This window comes from Podarcis liolepis (genome assembly GCF_965112155.1).
Source record: "Podarcis liolepis genome assembly, chromosome: 10".
Classification (NCBI taxonomy): domain Eukaryota; kingdom Metazoa; phylum Chordata; class Lepidosauria; order Squamata; family Lacertidae; genus Podarcis; species Podarcis liolepis.
The window spans coordinates 6,833,861-6,854,756 of NC_139562.1; the positions used below are offsets into that span (position 1 = coordinate 6,833,861).

General features: G+C 46.2%; 1 protein-coding gene across 1 annotated transcript in view; it reads right to left on the bottom strand.

The window, feature by feature from the left end:
• The window catches only part of LOC310686780 (uncharacterized protein), a 224,207-nt gene that overhangs the window by 112,085 nt on the left and 91,226 nt on the right, over positions 1 to 20,896 (bottom strand). The window contains exons 37-47 of the mRNA XM_083460827.1: positions 15,268 to 15,303; positions 15,131 to 15,175; positions 13,754 to 13,789; positions 11,440 to 11,475; positions 9,196 to 9,228; positions 8,565 to 8,636; positions 7,733 to 7,792; positions 5,873 to 5,908; positions 4,940 to 5,020; positions 2,655 to 2,699; positions 1,724 to 1,795 (exon numbers count right to left, since the gene is read on the bottom strand). Of these exons, the coding sequence (XP_083316953.1) occupies positions 1,724 to 1,795; positions 2,655 to 2,699; positions 4,940 to 5,020; positions 5,873 to 5,908; positions 7,733 to 7,792; positions 8,565 to 8,636; positions 9,196 to 9,228; positions 11,440 to 11,475; positions 13,754 to 13,789; positions 15,131 to 15,175; positions 15,268 to 15,303 (552 nt within the window). The remainder of the gene's footprint in view (positions 1 to 1,723; positions 1,796 to 2,654; positions 2,700 to 4,939; positions 5,021 to 5,872; positions 5,909 to 7,732; positions 7,793 to 8,564; positions 8,637 to 9,195; positions 9,229 to 11,439; positions 11,476 to 13,753; positions 13,790 to 15,130; positions 15,176 to 15,267; positions 15,304 to 20,896) is intronic.

A 20,896-nucleotide genomic window follows, 5' to 3' on the forward strand; every position in this document is an offset into this window, starting at 1 on the left:
AGTCAGCTTCGCCTGCAGAACAGCAGCCTGAAGGGGGAGAAAGCGGAGTGACTCCACCTGCAGCTGATCAGCCTTCAAGGACACAGAGGAGGAGGAGGCACGGATGGGAACCAGCTGGCTGCAACTTTCTGAAGCAGAGTTTCCAGCAGCAGTCAGATGCTGGAAACAGTGCTTGTAGTTCCTGGCCCTACGATACGATCATCTTTATTGTCATTGTCCCATACAGAACTCTTAAGTTGTGCGTGAAGATATCAGACGACACAGCAATTCTTCAAACAGCTCTTGTTTATTCACAGGCCAGAACAGAACTGAACTGAAGGGTTCAGCCAGTCTGCTTATATAGAGCTCCACTACAACACAACAGTAACCACTTTCTGTAACTATCCAATCACTGAACGTCACTTTCAATCCCTTATTTGCATATGTGGACCTGAGTGAAAACTATCTACAGTATCCCCCTGCTGGCCCAGGGTGAAAACCTCAGTACATAACAAGAACAATGAAATTGAAAAAACTACATCAGACATTCAAAAACCAACAAGCCTGCTATTCCAGCTATCCCAACCTGGTTAGCCTCCTAAAAACTCTGATACCCCATTTTTAAATACAATATACTCCCATAGAGACTCCTTACACTGTGATTAAAACCAAAATCACATTTGGGTAGAAACTGTTTCTCAGGCGGCTAGTCCTAGTCTTTATAATCCTGTACCTTCTTCCAGAAGGCAGAAGCTGAAAGAGATCATTTCCGGGGTGCGCACTATCCTGCGCTATCTCTGCAGCTTTCTTATGGCACTGCCTGGCAGCATAGATTTGATCCAAGGTGGGAAGAGTGCACCCAATTATTCTCTCCGCAGTCTTCGCAACCCTGGACAGCATTGTTTTTCCCCTGACCGTGCAGCTCCCAAACCACACACACAGACCATAAGTTAATACACTCTCCACAGTACAATGGTAAAATGCCATCAACAGGTCCTTTGAGAGGTTGTTTTTGCAGAGGATTCTCAGAAAATATAATCTCTGCTGTGCTCTCTTCATCAGGTCTTTGCTGTTTTCTCCCCAGGTTAGGTCATCTCTCAACTCCATTCCCAGAATGAGCTTCCTGCTCATCTTGGCCCCATGATCATCAGATTCCCTGACCCCTGGAACTTCTGACCCACATGGATTGCTGTTTGCCCAACCCTAGGACTGGACCTGACTTCGGTTTAGCTCTAGGCAAGTACACCTCAAGGGCTCCTCTGGTTGGCTGGTCTCCCACCCCACTGAGCTCTGCACGCTGTTGCTCAGCAACAAGACTACGGCAAGAGGCCTATTCAGCCCAAGGGCCAAATGCCGGGGTGGGTGGGGCCAGAGGCAAAAGTGGGCGGAGCAATGGGGGCCACTCTTAGCTTTGCCAGAGATTTCTAAACACACATACACACATTTCTCCCTCTTCCATACAGGAAAACAAGGGACATGACCCCAGTTTTAAGGACATGTTCTAGGCGGGCAAAAGCACTTGAGAAAAGTGTGAGCACGTGCAGGGCCTTGGGAAATCCCAAAAGCCAGATAGAGGGGTCCACATGTGTCCCCACAAGGCAGAGGTTTCTCACTCCTGCGTTATGTGATTTGTAGATCTTTCTTATTCGAGGCCGGCTGTAGTGCTGAAATCTGGCAACTTGCTCTCAAAAGTGCCAGAATTATTCCGACCCCCACTGCACAATCCTCGTGGTATCCAACTTACATCCTTGCCCGTTTCTCCCGCCTCTCCTTTCATCCCTCGCTCTCCGGGACGTCCTGGCAGACCCAAAGGACCCTGCAGAAGAATTGAGGGGACATGAGCAATTTGGGCTCGATCCTCACTGAGTTTGCTCCGCCTGTGGCGCTGAGCTGTGGACAAGGGTCTGACTGACATGACTGAGTGCTCCTGGGCAGACAAATCTGTGGGATGTGAAACACAAGAGCAGTCAAGTACAACATTCCTAGAGTGAACATGTTTACACATGGGAAGGAATGTTTGTCCAGCCAGCAGATAAACTTCCTGTTTCCTTCTGGGCTGGGACAGACTTCCTCTGCATGTGACTAGAGGTGGGTGTGGCCTCACCTGTGCAGGTAACAAAAACATAGGACTGGCAGTCATCTCTCTATGACTATTTTCGTCGAAACAGCAGCATCTGCTTAGCCAAAGATGCTCTCTTCCAGCCAAGAGAGGACAAAGGGACTGTCTCCTTATGAGATAGTTTCCAGGTTTATGTTACTTTCCTAAGCTAAGTCTGCCTTCTGGGATCCAAATGTAAACAGAATGATGTGTGAGTAAACTCTTTTTATACGTTTATAGACGACTGTGTCGTGTCTTATCTTTTATGAGGGAATAAGGGGGAAATACCAGAACAGTTATTATAGAGGCTTTAGCGAGCCTGAGCAAACGCGTCCGCTGAGTTTAAAAAGGGGAATGTTACTCTGCTAAACTGTGAACTTGTTTACACAAGTTGGAAAGGCTATAATCAAACAATATATCCTCTCCTGCATCCCTGAACATTCCCACAAAATCCCCATACATCAAAATACTACCTATAGGTAAATAAAAACCTAGTGTGTCAGGGAAAGAGGATTCACAGGGTAGCTATGGAGAGTTTGAGGTCTCAACAGCATGCAAGTCCAGAGAGATTCCTTACCCGAATTCCTCTCTCTCCAGTCTCACCAGGAGTGCCTGCTTCCCCCTAGAAGGACAGAAGGACCGATGCTCAATGCAATACCCTCTTAGGAGCTTGAGAGCTGTAGATGCGCCCCTGTAATGCCACAAAGTGCTATTTTTCTAGAAAAAGAGGTGCTGAAAATCAACATGAGCACCTGCCTTGTTCTCTTATAATGGCAACAGTACACATCTGAGAGGGTCCACTGAGTCCTGTCTGGGAAAAAGCCCTGGTATGCCCTATTAAGACATCTTACACAGACTGTGCATTACCATGCCCTGAAAGGCCCCAGAAAACAGAGCAAAATTGTCGATGCAACTACATGTGTTAGCTTAAGTCAGCAGTCGGCAAACCAAGGTCCATGGGCCAGATCAGGCCCAATTGCCTTCAGGATCTGGCCCACGGACTGTCCGTGGATCGGCGTGGGGATTCTGTTCGTTCGGGCTGCGCCATTCCCCCCCTCTGCGCCATTCCGTTCCCTCCCCCTTATCCCTCAACACACACAGCGGTGGCGCCTCCTCCCTCCCTCCTCCTGGCTTCTCCCTGCCCTGCCTTAGAGGAGGAAGGGGGCTGGGCTTGTTAGAATTCCTGCTCCATGATTGCAGTCATGGGATTTTTGTCTATCACATGACAGTATATGTTTTGACTCCACAGAGTGGGAAGTGACGGAGACAGGATGTTTGTGTTACTGTGTCCCTTGAAGTGGGACTATTGTCCTTTGTTCTTTCTCTGTTTGCTGTCTGATGTTAGAGAGAGAGGGAGCCATGTTGCAGTGCTCCGTCTGTGTTTATATGTAAATAAAGTAGATTAGCCAAAATGCTGAGGTCTGTCACGCAAGGTGCGCAAACTCTGCGGATCCCTAAGTGTGCCGGTGTCGGTTGGCATCAGTCGCTGTAACGTTCGGGCTGAAGAAAGCTTCTGAAACTCCCGATTGAAAGACCAGGAGGGAGAGAACAGGCCAGTCGGGCATGTGTCTCTGCCGGGGTCCTACTCGAGTGTAGGCTGAACTCCTGACAGGGCTGAGCTGGCTGAGCACCATTTTAAACAGCCCCTCTCTGGAGCCAGCCCTTTTGGGCCGCTCACCTTCCCTCTGCCGCTGCCGCCGGGTGCTCCTGTGGGCCAGAGAGCGGAGCGGACGAGCTTGCGCCGCCTACCCATGAGAAGCAGCAGCGGTGGTGGCGGTGGCAGCCCCTGGGAGGTAAGCGCAGCAGCTGGAGCTGGGGCTGGGGAGAAGGACTACTTGCCCCCTCGCCTCTTCCTCCAGTTCCCCAGCCCCTGCTGGTGTGGCTTCTCCGGCCTGTCATAAGGTCTGAGGGACAGTGGACTGGCCCACGGCTAAAAAAATTTGCCGACCCCTGGTTTAAGTACCCAGTGGGTTTATATTGCAAGAGATTAGAAGCAAGGCTAGATTTCTCAAGCTGTTACCTAGACGCCAGGTTACCCCTCTTCCCTGACTCTCCCTAGTATGAATTCAAAGCATCCGTTTTCGGATGTTTCACAGTTAGTGTCAACAAGTTGAAATGTTCATCCCTACATTCCTTTGTCACTTAATATGCTGCGGTTACAACCTGCAGTTTCAGATTACCCCGAGCAAAAAGTCATTGAGATACAGGACTACGTTTGCATGTAATTGACCTCACTATCAGGAGCAGGGATGGGAGGCTGAGAGACTACAATTCCCAGCAGCCTAGGGCCAATGGTCAAGAATGATGGGAGTTGTACAGACGAAAGAAGAATGGCAGATGAAATTGATGGGCTATGCAGAATTAGATAAATTAACAGGAAGGGTTCAAAACCTGCAGGACAAGAGATTTTTAGAAGGCTGGAGTAAATATATGAACTATTTGAAAAGTAATGGTAATGAACAGATTATGCTGGTAGGACTACAATAAGTTTTGTAAGGAGGATTGTTTGAAATATTGCAAGAAGGAACATGAGGAAAATTATTAGTTAATGATAATTAAGAGTAATGGGGATATTAAGAAATGCAGAATAAGTGAGAAAGAACGAAAAATCATCAGAGGTGTTGAGGGAAGTCTAAAACATTGCATAAGATAAGAAGTTATGTTATATGACTGTTGGAAATGATATGTTAAAAAAACCAATAAAAATATATATATATTTTAAAAAAGAATGGTGGGAGTTGTAATCCAGCAATTTATGCTGGCTAGCCCTGAGCTAAATAATCGCATACTTCCTCCCCTAGTCATTGGTTCAGAAATTGCAAAGTTCAGCTCCCCAGATTTGTACTTTTAGTTTCTACTTACATCTTTACCTCTTAGGCCGGGCTCGCCAGGTCTTCCAGACGGTCCTTGCTCACCTTTCTCACCCTTTGGACCAGTTTCCCCCTGAAGTAAACAATAGCCAAGATGTTGGTCTATTTTGCCCCTCTTTCTCCCTCCTCCCCTGGCAAAAGCAACCTTATTCTGACTTGCAGAATGTGTGTGTCAGTTATTATTGAGAGTATAGTGCACAAAGAAGAGAAGCTTTACCTTTTCCTCCCTCTTCTTGGTCCTGAAAAAACCCTACCTCTTAAGCTCCAGAGGGGGAAAAGCTCCCATTGGCACCAATGGGAGCTTTTTCCAGGTCTAAAGGTAAAGGTAAAGGGACCCCTGACCACTAGGTCCAGTCGTGGCCGACTCTGGGGTTGCGGCACTCATCTCGCTTTATTGGCCGAGGGAGCCGGCGTACAGCTTCCGGGTCATGTGGCCAGCAGGACTAAGCCGCTTCTGGCAAACCAGAGCAGCACATGGAAACGCCGTTCACCTTCCCACTGGAGTGGTACCTATTTATCTACTTGCACTTTGATGTGCTTTCGAACTGCTAGGTTGGCAGGATTTTCCAGGTCTAGTGGTGATTTCCCCCCCTCCCCTGCCCATACACTGGGGTCCGGATGAAAACCAGGCTGTCTCACACCTCCTGAAGGATGGGGAATAAACCCATCCAGTTCAAATTTTAAAATGAACCATGCTGACAATCCATTTAAACCATACACATTGCACTTAAAGGCACCTGCTACATAACTACAACTGTAGTTTGTAGCTTAGTCCATATGCTATGAAGATTAAAAGAAATACCTGCTTAGTTTCAGGCTTGTTGTCAGAGTTGGTGACATACCGTACGTGAAATTCTCTGAATAACCTGGCTAAAAAGTATTGTTAAAGTATTCTGCGCCTTGCACTGGTCAGCTGCATCCTCACCTTTTGCCCTGGCTTCCCGGACAAGCCAACGTTTCCCTGTTAAATTTATTGAAAAGGTTAGTCAGGAATATACCACATGCACTGGCAAAACATGAATTGCGGGGAAGACACTAACAACCAAAATGAATGAATGCCTGAAGTGACCGAGATCCTCGTAGGGTTGGCCCATCCATTAGGCAGGCTGAGGCAACCGCCTCAGGTGGCAAAAATGAATGCCCCTGGAGAAACAAGAGGTAGCTGTGGCGGTTCTGGCAAGATCTTGCTAAAGGTAAAGGTCAAGGGACCCCTGGCCATTAGGTCAAGTTGCGGACGACTCTGGGGTTGTGGCACTCATCTTGCTTTATTGGCCGAGGGAGCCGGCGTACAGCTTCCGGGTCATGTGGCCAGCATGACTAAGCCGCTTCTGGCGAACCAGAGCAGCGCACGGAAACGCTGTTTACCTACCCGCTGGAGCGGTACCTACTTATCTACTTGCGCTGGTGTGCTTTCAAACTGCTAGGTTGGCAGGAGCAGGGACCGAGCAACGGGAGCTCACCCCGTCATGGGGATTCGAACCGCCGACCTTCTGATCGGCAAGCCCAAGGCTCTGTGGTTTAACCCACAGCGCCACCCGCGTCCCTTCAAGCCCTTCAAAATCTCGTGAGATCTCGTGGAACTCTTGCAAGATTTCGCCAGAACGTGGAAGCCACCGCCATAGTAAGAGAGTCTTTGCCAAGGTTGGCACTGTCCCGTTTCCACCCCTGGGTGCCAGGGAATACGGCTAGAATGTTGTTCCTCTAAATATCTAGCCTGCCAAACTCCCAGGACTTGCAAAGACTGCAAATTGAGGTCAGTACTGAGCTGTATGGGACACTGGTTTGGCTCAGTTTAAGGTAGCCTCCTCTAACTTTAGGGTACAGTTGAATTTCAGTGGCAGAGCATCTGTTCTGCATGCATCTCCCTGTCTCGAACTCTACACAGCTGCTGCCTGTCAGAGCTGGACGCACCAACGTTCTGACTTTACGTATAAGCCAGCTTCCTATGCTGTTATTCAAATGCTGATTCATTTCAAAACATGGCAATCCAGAAAGCAACATTGTTTACATAAACAGTATCACATTAAAAATCCCCATAAATCAAACTATCAATTAAAATAGGTATATGCACAAGGCAGTGTTTGCTCCATGTGCAAGCCAGCATAGGAAAACCCACAAACTTAGCTTTCAAATTACCGTATTTTTCGCTCCATAAGGCGCACTTTCCCCCTCCTAAAAAGTAAGGGGAAATGCGTGTGCGTCTTATGGAGCGAATGCAGGTGGGAGGCTCTGCTCAGCGCTCCCTTTAAAGAGCCGCGTGCAGCTCTTGGGGGCTTTTCCGCGAGGTGGGAGAAGGGACTGACGGGCTGCCCTCTGTCCCTTCCCACACCTCCTGGAAAAGCCAGCAAGAGCCGCTGCCAGGCTCTGCTCAGCGCTCCCTTGTAAGGGCTCCCTTTCGTCCCTCATCCCGCTTTGCTGGGAAGCCAGCAGAACAAGAGGCGCTGCGCAGCTATCGCTCTTGCTCTGCTGGCTTCAGCGAGAGCTGCGCAACTTGCTCTGCTGGCTTCTCAGCAAAGCGGGAGGAGGGACGGAAGGGTTTAAAGCAAGAAAAGCGAGAGCCGCTTACATGCTCTGCACAGAATTTTTTTTTCTTGCTTTCCCCCTCTAAATACTAGGTGCGTCTTATGGTCAGGTGCGTCTTATGGAGCGAAAAATACGGTATGTTTGGAAGAGCAGAGAGGAGAGGAACACTCCCAAAAGCCAGATTTGCTTCATTCCAGTTCTGCCCCCACTTTCCTCTCTCTCCTCCTTTGATGGACACTCGCTGCCCAATTTCCCAACTCACCCTTTCTCCTGGCTCGCCCTTCAGCCCCAACTGTCCTGGAATGCCAAATCCCGGGCTTCCCTGCAGAGATCAAGGCAAAAATTCAGCCCACTTTGAACCCTTTTCATCGTATCCTGAAATACTCTTGCAGGGTAGCAAGTCCAGAGCTCGCTTGTTTTTCTGTTTCCTAAAATGCAACGGGGGTAACCCGTTTGAAAGAAAAGGGAGCTCAGAGCATTATTTGGGGACCAAACCAGATGTGGCCAGGACAGGGATTCTGCAGCTTTAATTTCTGCATATGGACACCCGTGACGATGGTAGACCTTTGGGTCTCAAGGTGCTGCCGTTGACTTTCAAGCATTAAATGCCTCGGGACCAAGTGATTTGAAGGACAGCCTGCGATCATATAAACCAGCCTAGGCTTTAAGATCAGCCTCTGAGGCCCTCCTCACCCACCCACCATCAAGTTCCATCATGCTGGTGGGCAATCAAAACAGGGCTTTTTTAGTGGTGGCTCCAGATCTTTGAAATTACATCCTAAAAAGAAGCACATGTAGCCCTTTGAAAAGCAAACTTCAGGACCATTTTAGTTTCAACTGGTGTTTTGAGAAAGACATTGGGAGTTGGGTTTTCAAACGTCTGACCTTTTCTTTTATCTTTGCAATTGGATTGCTTTTACTTGTATTTTTAAAGTATTTTTTTTGTTTTTTTTAATCTCTTTCGTAAGCTGCCTTTCCCCCGAAAAGTGGTGCATCTATACATAGAATCTCCTGGAGAACTTGCATTGTGAGACAAATGACAATTGCAGAAAAACAAAAGGCTAGCACTTTAAATAAATAATAAATACACTGACCTTCTCCCCCTTTTCTCCTTGGTCCCCTGGGTCTCCTTTTGGACCTGGGGGGCCAATTGGCCCCAAATCCCCCTATATAAAGTGATGAGAAAGAAAGAGAGAGAGAGAGAGAGAGAGAGAGAGAGAGAGAGAGAGAGAGAGAGAGAGAATTGCATTCCAGGGGGTTGGACTAGATGACCCCGGGTCCCTTCTAACTCTATGATTCTATGCTTTTCTGGCCTCTGTTAGGCACGTTCAGCATAGCATCAGCCCTCATGCAATTAGGAGCAACTCTCCCCCCAGAAAAATAGGAAAGCTGGGATAGGTACATGCCCCCAACATCCCTTGCAGCACGCAAGGGAATCTACAGTTCCTTGGCAGGTGCAATGATGTTGCAAAGCATCCCCTGGAGATTAAAGATTTGAAAGTCACCCATCTGGATGTGATTCTTCTCTCTCAAGGTGTGTTATCAGCCTTAGGAGGACAGCCAAGAAGATCTGATCCAGGAAAGCTCTTTTAATGGCACAGAAGGCAAACACCCGCCAATGCTCTTAAATCCACAGCTTCCCGGCAAAACCTTGCTGGAAAAATGGTCTTCCTCCCCCAAAATGGACAGCCTCCCACATATCTTGCATGCCCCTGCCCCACTCACCCTGGCACCTTTCTTGCCTGAAGGTCCCACCACCTGTAGAGAAAGAAACCACAGGTGAGTCTCTGCACCCAGTCTTAGCTTTGCTTGCTTGGCAGCGGCGACTTCGGCCACATGTTATTCTGTGCTCCAGGGACAGCTGCTTATCCAGGAAAAGGCCAGGAATATCCTGATCCCCCACCCCAATGGCAGGCATGGAAAATCTCGCGCTCCTAATGGCATGTATGAAGAAGAGCCATGGCTCAGTAGAAGAATCTGTTTTGCATGAATCATAGAATCATAGAATCATAGAGTTGGAAGAGACCACAAGGGCCATCGAGTCCAACCCCCTGCCAAGCAGGAAACACCATCAGAGCACTCCTGACATATGGTTGTCAAGCCTCTGCTTAAAGACCTCCAAAAAAGGAGACTCCACCACACTCCTTGGCAGCAAATTCCACTGTTGAACAGCTCTTACTGTCAGGAAGTTCTTCCTAATGTTTAGGTGGAATCTTCTTTCTTGTAGTTTGGATCCATTGCTCCGTGTCCGCTTCTCTGGAGCAGCAGAAAACAACCTTTCTCCCTCCTCTATGTGACATCCTTTTATATATTTGAACATGGCTATCATATCACCCCTTAACCTCCTCTTCTCCAGGCTAAACATGCCCAGCTCCCTTAGCCGTTCCTCATAAGGCATCGTTTCCAGGCCTTTGACCATTTTGGTTGCCCTCCTCTGGACACGTTCCAGTTTGTCAGTGTCCTTCTTGAATTGTGGTGCCCAGAACTGGACACAGTACTCCAGGTGAGGTCTGACCAGAGCAGAATACAGTGGCACTATTACTTCCCTTGATCTAGATGCTATACTCCTATTGATGCAGCCCAGAATTGCATTGGCTTTTTTAGCTGCCGCGTCACACCGTTGGCTCATGTCAAGTTTGTGGTCAACCAAGAATGAAGAAGGGCCTGGGTTCATAGCTGTCAACATTTCCCTTTTTTAAAGGGAAAATCCCTTATTCTGAATAGGATTCCTTGCAAGAAAAGGGCAAAGTTGACAGCTATGCCTGGGTTCAATCCCCAGAATCTCCAGCTTAGGGCTGGGAAAAACCCCTATCTAAAACCCCAGAGAGCCTCTGCCAGTCAGTCATCTTTTTCTCTTACTCATAGCTGAGTAAGATTGTCTTCCATGAACACGGTCTTAACAGTGAGTCCGTAAGGGACTGTGGAGGCCAATTCTGGATCCACACATCCCTCCACAGTGGGTGTATAGGTTTTCAGGCAGGAGGTGATCATGGTGAGGATTTGCCAGAAGTGCGTGTGAAAAGAATCAAGAGGTCTTAGCAGATCACAAGCTGAACATTAGTCAACAGTGTGATGCAGCAACAAAAAAACGCTATTCTAGGCCGTTTCAACTGAAGTATAGTGTTTTGATCAAGGGAAGTCATACTACCACTGTCGTCGTCGTCTTCTTCTTCTTCTTCTTCTTCTTCTTCTTCTTCTTCTTCTTCTTCTTTGGCAATCACTCAGAGCCGAGGAAGATTGTCTTCCATAAACACGGTTTTAACAATGAGTTAGTAAGTGACTGTGGAGGCCAGTTCTGGATCCATACATCCTTTCACAGTGGGGGCATTAGTTTCTGGGTGGGAGTTGATCACGGTGTGGATTTGCCAAGCGTGCCTTTCTCTTAGCACGTTTCTCCCTTGCGTCCTGAGTTCGAGCGTCTTCAAAGCCCATGACACCTTTGGTAAAGGCTGTTCTCCAATTTGAGTGTTTGCAGGCCAGCGTTTCCCAGTTGCTGGTGTTTATACTACATTTTTATAGATTTGCTTTGAGAGAGTCTTTAAACCTCTTTTGTTGACCACCAGAATTACGCCTTCCATTTTTAAGTTTGGAATAGAGTAGTTGCTTTGGAAGACAATCATCAGGCATCCGCACAACATGACCAGTCCAACGAAGTTGATGTTGAAGAATCATTGCTTCGACACTGGGGATCTTTGCTTCTTCCAGTACACTGGCACTAGTTCATCTATCTTCCCAAGTGATGTGTAAAATTTTTCGGAGACACCGTTGATGGAATCTTTCGAGGAGTTGGAGGTGGTGTTTATAAGTGGTCCAGTCACTGTAGACAATATGGAGCTGGAGAGACCCAGGGTTTGACCTAATACGAGACAGCTTCTGATGGTATTGTTGCATGCCACTTCAACTGAACTATTATGATTTGGGCTGGAAAAACCTTCCTAATCACCGCAAAAAAAATTAAAATACACTTACACCCATAGCTGGAGCACCAGGAAATCCTTGGATGCCCTGTTAAGGAAGGGGGAAAGTCAGGGTTAGCAGGAAAGGGTGTGTTAAGGGTGCAAATCTAGGCCACGCGTATTGGGGTGAAAGCCCATCTGAACTGAGGAGGGAGCCCTATAAGGGGGAACACTAACTTCTGCCATTTCAGAGTTGGGAAGAACTTTTGATTCCACAAGCCAGGATTGTTTTCATGGGCCAAATCTGACAGATCAGAATGGCACACCTGCCAATCACATGTGGCCCATGATTGACAGGGGGTTGTCCTACCCACTTTCTCAAGCTCTCTTGCACAGGGTTCCAAAGCACCTGAAAACCAGCTAGCAAGTGGGCGCTTAAAATAACAACAACAACAATTTATTATTTATACCCCGCCCATCTGGCTGAGTTTCCCCAGCCACTCTGGGCCTCTCCCAATCAAATGTTAAAAACAGTACAGCATTAAATATTAAAAACTTCCCTAAACAGGGCTGCCTTCAGATGTCTTTTAAAGAGAAGATAGCTGCTTATTATCTTCACATCTGAAGGGAGGGTGTTCCACAGGGTGGGCGCCACTACCGAGAAGGCCCTCTGCCTGGTTCCCTGTAACCTAAATTCTCGCAATGAGGGAACGGCCAGAAGGCCCTCGGTGCTGGATCTCAGTGTCCGGGCAGAATGATGGGGGTGGAGACGCTCCTTCAGGTACACAGGACTGAGGCCGTTTAGGGCTTTCAAGGTCAGCACCAACACTTTGAATTGTGCTCGGAAACGTACTAGGAGCCAATGTGGGTCTTTCAGGACCAGTGTTATGTGGTCTCGACGTTCGCTCCCAGTCACCAGTCTAGCTGCTGCATTCTGGATTAATTGCAGTTTCTGGCTCACCTTCAAAGGTAGCCCCACGTAGAGTGCATTGCAGTAGTCCAAGCGGGAGATAACTACAGCATGCACCACTCTGGCGAGCCAGTCTGCCGGCAGGTAGGGTCTCAGCCTGCATACCAGGTGGAGCTGGCAGACAGCTGCCCTGGACACAGAATTGACCTGCACCTCCATGGAAAGCTGTGAGTCCAAAATGACTCCCAGGCTGCACACCTGGTCCTTCAGGGGCACAGTTACCCCATTCAGGACCAGGGAATCCCCCACACCTGCCCGCCTCCTGTCCCCCCAAAACAGTACTTCTGTCTTGTCAGGATTCAACCTCAATCTGTTAGCCACTTGGGAACTATAGCACAAGGGGCGCTGCCAGACCTGTGCCCAGTGCTGTAGCAAGCAAAGAGCTTCTTTGTCCCCACCTGCTTAGTGTCGGGCAGGAGAAAGAAGCCTGCAAAATTGCAGGCTTTACTTGGGCTGTGCATACCTGTTCCCTGCTGGGGACAGGTATGTGCAACTAAACTGAGCAGAATTTAACCCGTGCTTGTCAGATGTCAAGCGAGGGTTAAGTCCTGCTGCAGCCAATGCAGAATTGAACCCCGCCTTCCCACCCAGCTGAGATGGGGAAAATAGTGGAAAAAAGACAGTCATGGAACCAAGAAATTACACAAAACAAAATAATTACCGTGAAAATCCCTGAAACGAGAAGTAATCGACTATAGAAATGAATTAAATAACAAAAATCAAAAAATTAACCTAGAATTAAACAAAGACTTTAGAATTAAACAAAGACTTATTACCAAGCAATGGTAATACAAAATTGAGGTTTTAAGTTTCAAACAAACTCAAAAACAGGGCAGAAACTCAAAATTTCTTATCACTACTGCTTGATTCTCTTAAATAGGGCTATCTTTAAAACTTGCCATTGAGGTTTTCATACCTTTTTCGTAAACTCGAGGAAGCGTTTTCAGCTCTGCTCTTGAGTTTGTTTGATATCACTTAAAATCATTTAAGGTTTATAATTTCTTTATTTCCTTCTGAGGAAACTGATTAGTTCAGTGAAATGAGTTATGTAGCCGGCATCTTGTAAAGCCTTTGTTTAATTCTAGGTTAATTTTTTGATTTTTGTTATTTAATTCAATTCTATTGTCGATTACTTCTCGTTTCAGGGATTTTCACGGTAATTCTCTTGTTTTGTGTAATTTTTTGAGATGGGGAAAATAGCTTCATCGGCCAAATTGGGTTCCCCGGTAAGCCATGATTGGCCAGCAGTCCAATGGTTCCCCAACCGTGTGCCCACAGCCTGGAATGCTATGGCCTATATACACGATGAACACCCCAGGTGAGCAGCAAATATCAGTTCTGGCCGCCCAATGACTCCGCATCCCAATTTCCTCTCACCACTGTGATCCAATGGTCTCTCCATGCTGTTTTCACTTACTTGGTCTCCTTTGGGCCCAACGGGACCTGGAAGACCCTAAAAAGAGAGAGAGAGAGAGAGAGAAATTGAAAATGTGTGTGTTTTGGTAGAATTGTTTTATTGTGTAATTTAAGTATGTGTGCCTCTATATTTTTTCCCACTTGTAAACTTTGCTGTTGTCGGAGAAGAGGGTTGCCCAAAGTAGAGTGGGCCAAAGAGTTAAGAGTCAGGATGAGACCAGGAGCAGAACCTGACAAGTCAAGCTAAGGCGGGACCTGGTGTTCCAGGGGCGGGGCCTGTGGAATCTCATCACTCATGGGAGGAGCCTGGAAGGTCTGGGGGCGGAGTCTTTAACTGGAGTTGACTGCCTTTTCAGAGCCTGGAGCTGGATAGCTCAGTTGATTAGATAGAGAGTGGTGTTGATAATGCCAGGGTTGCAGGTTTGATCCCCGTATGGGACAATTGCATATCCCTGCATTGCAGGGGATTGGACTAGATTATCCTCAGGGTCCCTTCCAACTCTACAGTTTTATGATCTGGGTTGGCCTGTTATGATATATACTGTTTATGTACCGTATATCTCATTCCCTCCCCCCCCCCCATTTTTTATTAGTTTTCCAAAATTATAACAAATATAACACAACGCCAAATAACAAACAAATAACAAAACATATAAAAAAGAAAAACAAACATACATTCAAAACTTCTTGCGGTTAAAAATACAAATTAAATTCCATTATTGAATGACTTCCTCAAATCCTTCCTAACTGATTTTCATTAAATCTCATTTTAGCAATCATTCCCATTCTTAATTTGATTGCGGAAAATGCAAAGCATCAGGCAACAGAAAAGTAACTAAATGCATATTTAAAACGCAACCAGTCAAATCAAATGGCGGCAGCTTATCATTGTTATTATTATTATTATTATTATTAAAGTAGCCCATAATACTGTTGGCAACAGATGGCATCCAAATGACTTGTCATTAAAAATAAAGCGATCCTCACTTGGTGCCTACAATACAGTGAAGGTTGCAGCCGGACATCTCTGAGGAAGACATTTTTTAAATGCACTGAAAGGGTCCTGTTGCTGTTCAGCACCCATCTCTCCTCTGAAGATGGACATCCCTCTGATGAAAATCTGAAAGCCTGGACATAACTGTCTGATTACCTGCAACGATGTGGTTTCTCTGATCAGACTAGCAAAAATAATGAAGGGTGCATTGAATGTTCTGCTTGTATACTTTATGAGCTGATGGCTTGTCCTTGTCTTGAAAAAAGGATGGTTCTTAATTTAGATCATGTTACCTGAACTCTCCTGACAAAACAGTCATAGAAAACTCAGAAACGGGTTGGGGAAGATCATCAAAATATCAGCTTCAAATGAAGAGAGGCTTACCGCAATTCCCTGAAGACCCTTCACGCCTGCCTCTCCACGCTCGCCCTGCAACAGACAGACCGCAGATTCTCATTCTATGCTACAAAAACACATACCGTACTTTTCTGTCTATAAGATGAAAGTAATAGACACCTTACCTTTTCTCCTTTGACCCCATCTTGGCCTTTTTTGCCCTAGATTGAAGAAGAAGATATCACAAAACACCATTGTCCAAAGCAAAGGCCATGCAAGAGGTTAGCTTGCAAACATCTCACATTACACACTTTGCAGGAAAAGGGGCTGTGGGATTTTTTCCTCCCCGAGAGGGGCAGTTGTGGGCCGTGCACCCGGAACTCAGGTCTGAGCAATGGTCAGGACTCTCATTCTTGTGCTGGACAAGAACAGTTTTTAGGCCTCGCCATTCTTTAATACATAATTTGGAAAAAAAGTGATGTGATGACCATCTTCCAACATCTGAAGGGCGGCCACATAGAAGATGAAGCTTGTTTTCTGCTGCTCCAGGGAAGAGGATTCAGACCAAAGGATTCAAACAAAAAGAAAGAAGAGTCCAACTAAACATTACGGGGGGAAATTCTGACGGGATGGCGGCTAACAGATTGAGGTTGAACCCTGACAAGACAGAAGTACTGTGGGGGACAGGAGGTGGGCAGGTGTGGAGGACTCCCTGGTCCTGAATGGATCAACTGTGCCCCTGAAGGACCAGGTGTGCAGCCTCTGAGTCATTCTGGACTCACAGCTGTCCATGGAGGCGCAGGTCAAGTCTGTGTCCAGGGCGGCTGTCTACCAGCTCCATTTGGTGCACAGGATGAGACCCTTCCGGCCCACAGACTGTCTCGCCAGAGTGGTGCATACTCTAGTTATCGCCCGCTTGGACTACTGCAATGCGCTCTACATGGGGCTACCTTTGAAGGTGACCCAGAAACTACAACTAATCCAGAATGCGGCAGCTAGACTGGTGACTGGGAGCGGCCACCGAGATCACATGGCACCAGTCTTGAATGACCTCCATTGGCTCAGTACATTTCCGAGCACAATTCAGAGTGTTGGTGCTGACCTTTAAAGCCTTAAATGGCGACTTCCGGTTCCGGTCGCGACCTGGGAGGGAGCGCAGAGAACCAGCTCCTGGTTTTCTGAGTGTTGCGGAGGTCTGGGGAGCCGCTTGGGCGCAGCGAACCCGAAAAATCCGAAGGGGGGAACCCTCCGGAGTCTGGCCCCCTGCAGCGTGGAAGCGGTCAGGTCACCTCTCCGCTCCGACAGGGCGTGAAGACGGAGACCGCCAGCGCAACTGGGGATAGTTCTGCCCCCGCAACGCGACGCCTCAAGCTCCGGCCAGGAGAGGCGACGGACCTCCTAAAGAATAGGAAGGCACACGCAGTGTGTAGTAGCGTTTATTTAGAACGCGTTTGCTTTTTGGAAGCGCAAAGTTAATGGTGGAGCTGCGTGTTGCCTGGTTCTTATACTTTTTTCTTTAGAAGTCTACAGGGGAGTTCACTCGGCGATGGAACTAAGATGGCGCAGGAGGAAGTCGGAGGTTTGAGGAGGCTTCATGCAAAGTCTGCCTGAGTGAGCGAACTTTAAGTTGTGGAACTAGAAGTGCAGCGTATTTGCTTAAAAGCCTTAATTGTTTATAAAGACTGACTAAGTGGGGGGGGGACGGCATTAGCCAGCCCCTCTGTGTTGTTTACGCTGTTCCTAGCCGCTGTACGTCTATTGGATTTTAAGCTGTTTAATTTGTTTTCGACATTTTTACATTTCGTAATGGATATGAGGAAGCTCTGAGGCGTGCTTGGCTGCCCCAGAAGGGTTTTCAGACCGGTCCCGAGAACTTGGAGGAGGACGGACTATTCTAGAAGAGGGAGAGGTGGTGGTAAGAGGTATCACTCACCCCTCCCCTCCGTGCATCTGCTGCCTCCCTTTCGTTTTCTTTTCTCCTCTATTTCCCCCTTTTTTTGCCTCTTCGTTTGGAGGCTACCCACTGGCAATTGGATTTGGCTTTGGATTAAAAAGCGGAGTATATACCTTTAAGGCTGGATTGCGTTTATACCTTTAAGGCTGGATTGCGGACAGAAAGCCTTGCCGACCCGTGACTCAGAACTAGTGGAGGGAAGTGGATCGATGAGAAGAATTTGAAAGACATTTGAAAGATAACGTTGGGATTTTAAAGTGAAATTACCCTGCTCTGCATCGCCTGCACCCCCTCCTGATATTCCTTTTCATGTTTGGATTTTTGGCATAGACGTTGGTACTGACGTTGACATAGAGCCCTGCCCTGGGGGTGCCTGGAGATCTATGTTCTGGACGTAACCCTGGAAAGACTGATCTTCTTTAGATGGTGAAAACTGCTTCACCTATGCTGTATTTTTCGGTTTTGTTTCCTTTCTGTTTTCGCCAGTAATTGTTGATATTTGTCGAAATTCAAAGGAGGGATTTAAGGGAAGGGGAAAGTAGCAGGGGGAGGGTAAAGGATTTGGGTGGGGGAATTTTGGGAATGGCGGGGAAGGATGGGAAGGATGGAAAGAAGGGGGGTGGGACGCCGGGGGAGAGGAAATGGTCCCGCCAGGAAGAAATCAAAGATCTAGACAATTTGTGGGCGAGAATAAAGGAGGAATTTAAACAGAATACATTATGCATGGAACAGAAGTTAGGAGAGGTACAAGAGAGAATTGACAAAAGGATAGAGGGAGCAGTTGGGGAACTCTCGGCTAAAATCCAGGACCTCTCTGTTAAGTCCAGACTGATCGAAGAATCTAACAAGAAATTACAGAAAGAGATAAGGGAGCAGAAGAGAGAGACAACGAAGGTGAAAGAAGAGTTAAGAGAGTTAAGTAGCTCACAAGACAGGATATGGGACAATCTAGCCATGGCAGACATGCGACAAAAGCAGCTACACTTGAAATTCAGAGGAGTAGCGGAAGAAAGAAATGAAGATATAAGAGGAAAAATGATTAGAGAACTGTCTAAATGGTTAGATTTAAGGGAGGAAGAGCTGGCTCTCTCTATAGAGAATGTTTTCAGGATGTCAAAACCTAAACATTTTAGAACTAACAAATTCCTGGGTGACTGTTTAGTGATCTTCAACTCAGTGGAAGTGAAAAACCTAATCTTAAGGAAGAGCTACCACAATAGATTAAGAATTGATGGAAGACCCATTATTATTTATAAAGAAATACCGGTCAGGTTATTACGCAAAAGAGAGGGATATAAACAGGTGGTAGCCTTTTTGAAGAGAAATGGGATACAATTCAGATGGGAGTTCCCAGAAGGGATTACCTTCCACTATAAGGATAAGAGATTTAGACTGATGGACACACAGGAGGTTGAGAAGTTTTTGAGAAGGTACGAGAAAGATCTGGGAAGGCTAGAGAACAAGCCCGGGAGCAGGGAGAAGGTGGTGGAGGAGACAGGAGGGGAGGGAGAACGGGAAGAGGAGGAGGGGATGGAAGGAACAGACGAGGATGATGAAGAAGCCGTGGTGGGAGCGGAGACGGCAGAGGAAGGGGAGCTTTCAGGTAACAGAGGCAGTAGAGTCTAGTTCGGGACCCAGGTCAGAGAAATCGTAATAGATAAAGAGAAACAATAACACACACATTAAACCTTTTATCTTGGAATGTGAACGGGTTGAATGAGAAAGTTAAAAGGAATAAAATTGAGAGAGTGTTGAAAAATAAAAACTATGATGTAATTTGCTTCCAAGAAACCCATATTGCGAAGAAACATAAACATATTTTGATGAATAAAAAATTAGGAGTAGAATTTATTAATTCGGAGGTAAATAAAAAAAAAGGGGTAGTGATATATGTAAAAGAGAAGTGGAACCCCGTACAAATTTGTAAAGACGAGGAGGGTAGGATTCTAGGGATTCAACTAAATTTTAGAGGGGAAAAAATTAATGTAGTGACGGTCTACGCCCCGAATAAAAATAGAGCAGAATTTTTTGAGAAACTTGAAGGAATCTTATTAGAATTAGAAACGCATAAACTAATTCTGCTCGGGGATATGAATGGGGTGCCAGTACCGGAGCTGGATAGGAGCGTAAAGAGAGGGAATTCTAACAAAGGAAAACTGCCGAAATCTTTTAAGGACTTAGAGGATAATCTAGATTTAGTGGATGTCTGGAGACACAAAAACCCCACCTCTAAACAATTTACTCATTATTCAGAACCACACCAAAGCTGGGGTCGAATTGACCAAATTTGGATGACAAGAACCCTTATTTTAAGGGTGAAGAGATGTGAAATCTTACCTAGGACTCTTTCTGACCACTGTGCGTTGGTAATGGAAATTAAGGGTGGGCCTAAGGGACAATATAGATGGAGGATGGAGGAAAATCTATTGGATAATGATGAGGTGAAAGAAAAGGTTAAAAGCACCTTAAAAGATTATTTGGATCTGAACCTGAAGGGAGGACCCACTATAGATATTGTATGGGATGCCAGTAAGTCGGTTATGAGGGGGGTTTTAATTCAACAAAACAACCTTAGGAGGAAACTAAGAGAACAAAAGAAAGAAGAAATCCTCACACAACTGAGAAATTATGAAAGGAAGTTGACCATAAACCCAGCAGATGCTGAGGCCACTCGTGCCTTAAAGGTGCTACAGGCCCAGTATTCAGCTATATTAAATATGGAAATAGATTGGAGAATCAAATATATGAAGCAGAGGTTTTTTGAATCGGCAAATAAAATGGGGAAGTTACTCGCGTGGCAGTTGAGAAGGAGGAAAAAGCAAAATGTGATAAGTAAAATAATAATGGAAGATAACATCATAGAAGCCCCAGATGAAATAGAAAAAAGGTTTGTCCAGTTTTTTGAAAAGTTATATGAAAGAGGAACTGAAGATAGATTAGAAATTGAAAGATATTTGGAGCAGGAAAGAGGAAAATATATATCGGAAGAGGACAGAATGCGATTAAATAAGGAAGTTTCTGTAAATGAAGTGAAGGAAGCTATTAATAGGATGAAAAATGGAAAGGCCCCCGGGCCGGATGGTCTGCCCTCAAAATATTATAAAATACTAGAGGAACTCCTTGCTCCAGTACTTAGAGATGTTATTAATAATATCCTCCAGGGAGGGAAAATTCCCGGCTCCTGGAAGGAGGCATTCATAACCTTAGTTCCAAAATCAGAAATTGAGAAAACTGATATTAAAAATTATAGGCCAATCTCTCTACTTAACAACGATTATAAGATCTTCGCCGATATAATGGCAAGTAGACTTAAGAAGCTATTAATGAAACACATCCATAAAGACCAAGCGGGATTCCTCCCCAATCGACATCAGAAAGATAATGTGCGTCATATATTAAACATCATTGAATATTTAGATACTAGGATTGATATCCCAGCCGCACTAATCTTTATAGACGCCGAGAAGGCTTTTGATAATGTCTCCTGGGTTTCTATCATTAAGTTTGGAAAAGGCGGGTATAGAGGGCCCATATTTGAGAGGAATCAAAGCAATTTACTCGGAACAACAGGCTATGCTGATTGTAAACAACAGCCTAACTAAACCATTTAAGATTGGGAAAGGTACAAGGCAGGGCTGCCCCTTATCCCCCCTGCTCTTTATAATGGTTTTGGAAGTTATAGCAAATAGAATAAGAGACGCAGTGGGTGTGAAGGGGATAAGAATTGGAAAGAAAGAATTCAAGTTAAAAGCATATGCCGACGACCTAGTCTTATCTCTGGAAGAACCAGTGGACAGTGTTAGCAAGGTGATAGAACTATTAGAGGAATTCGGCAGACTGTCAGGGTTCAGACTAAATAG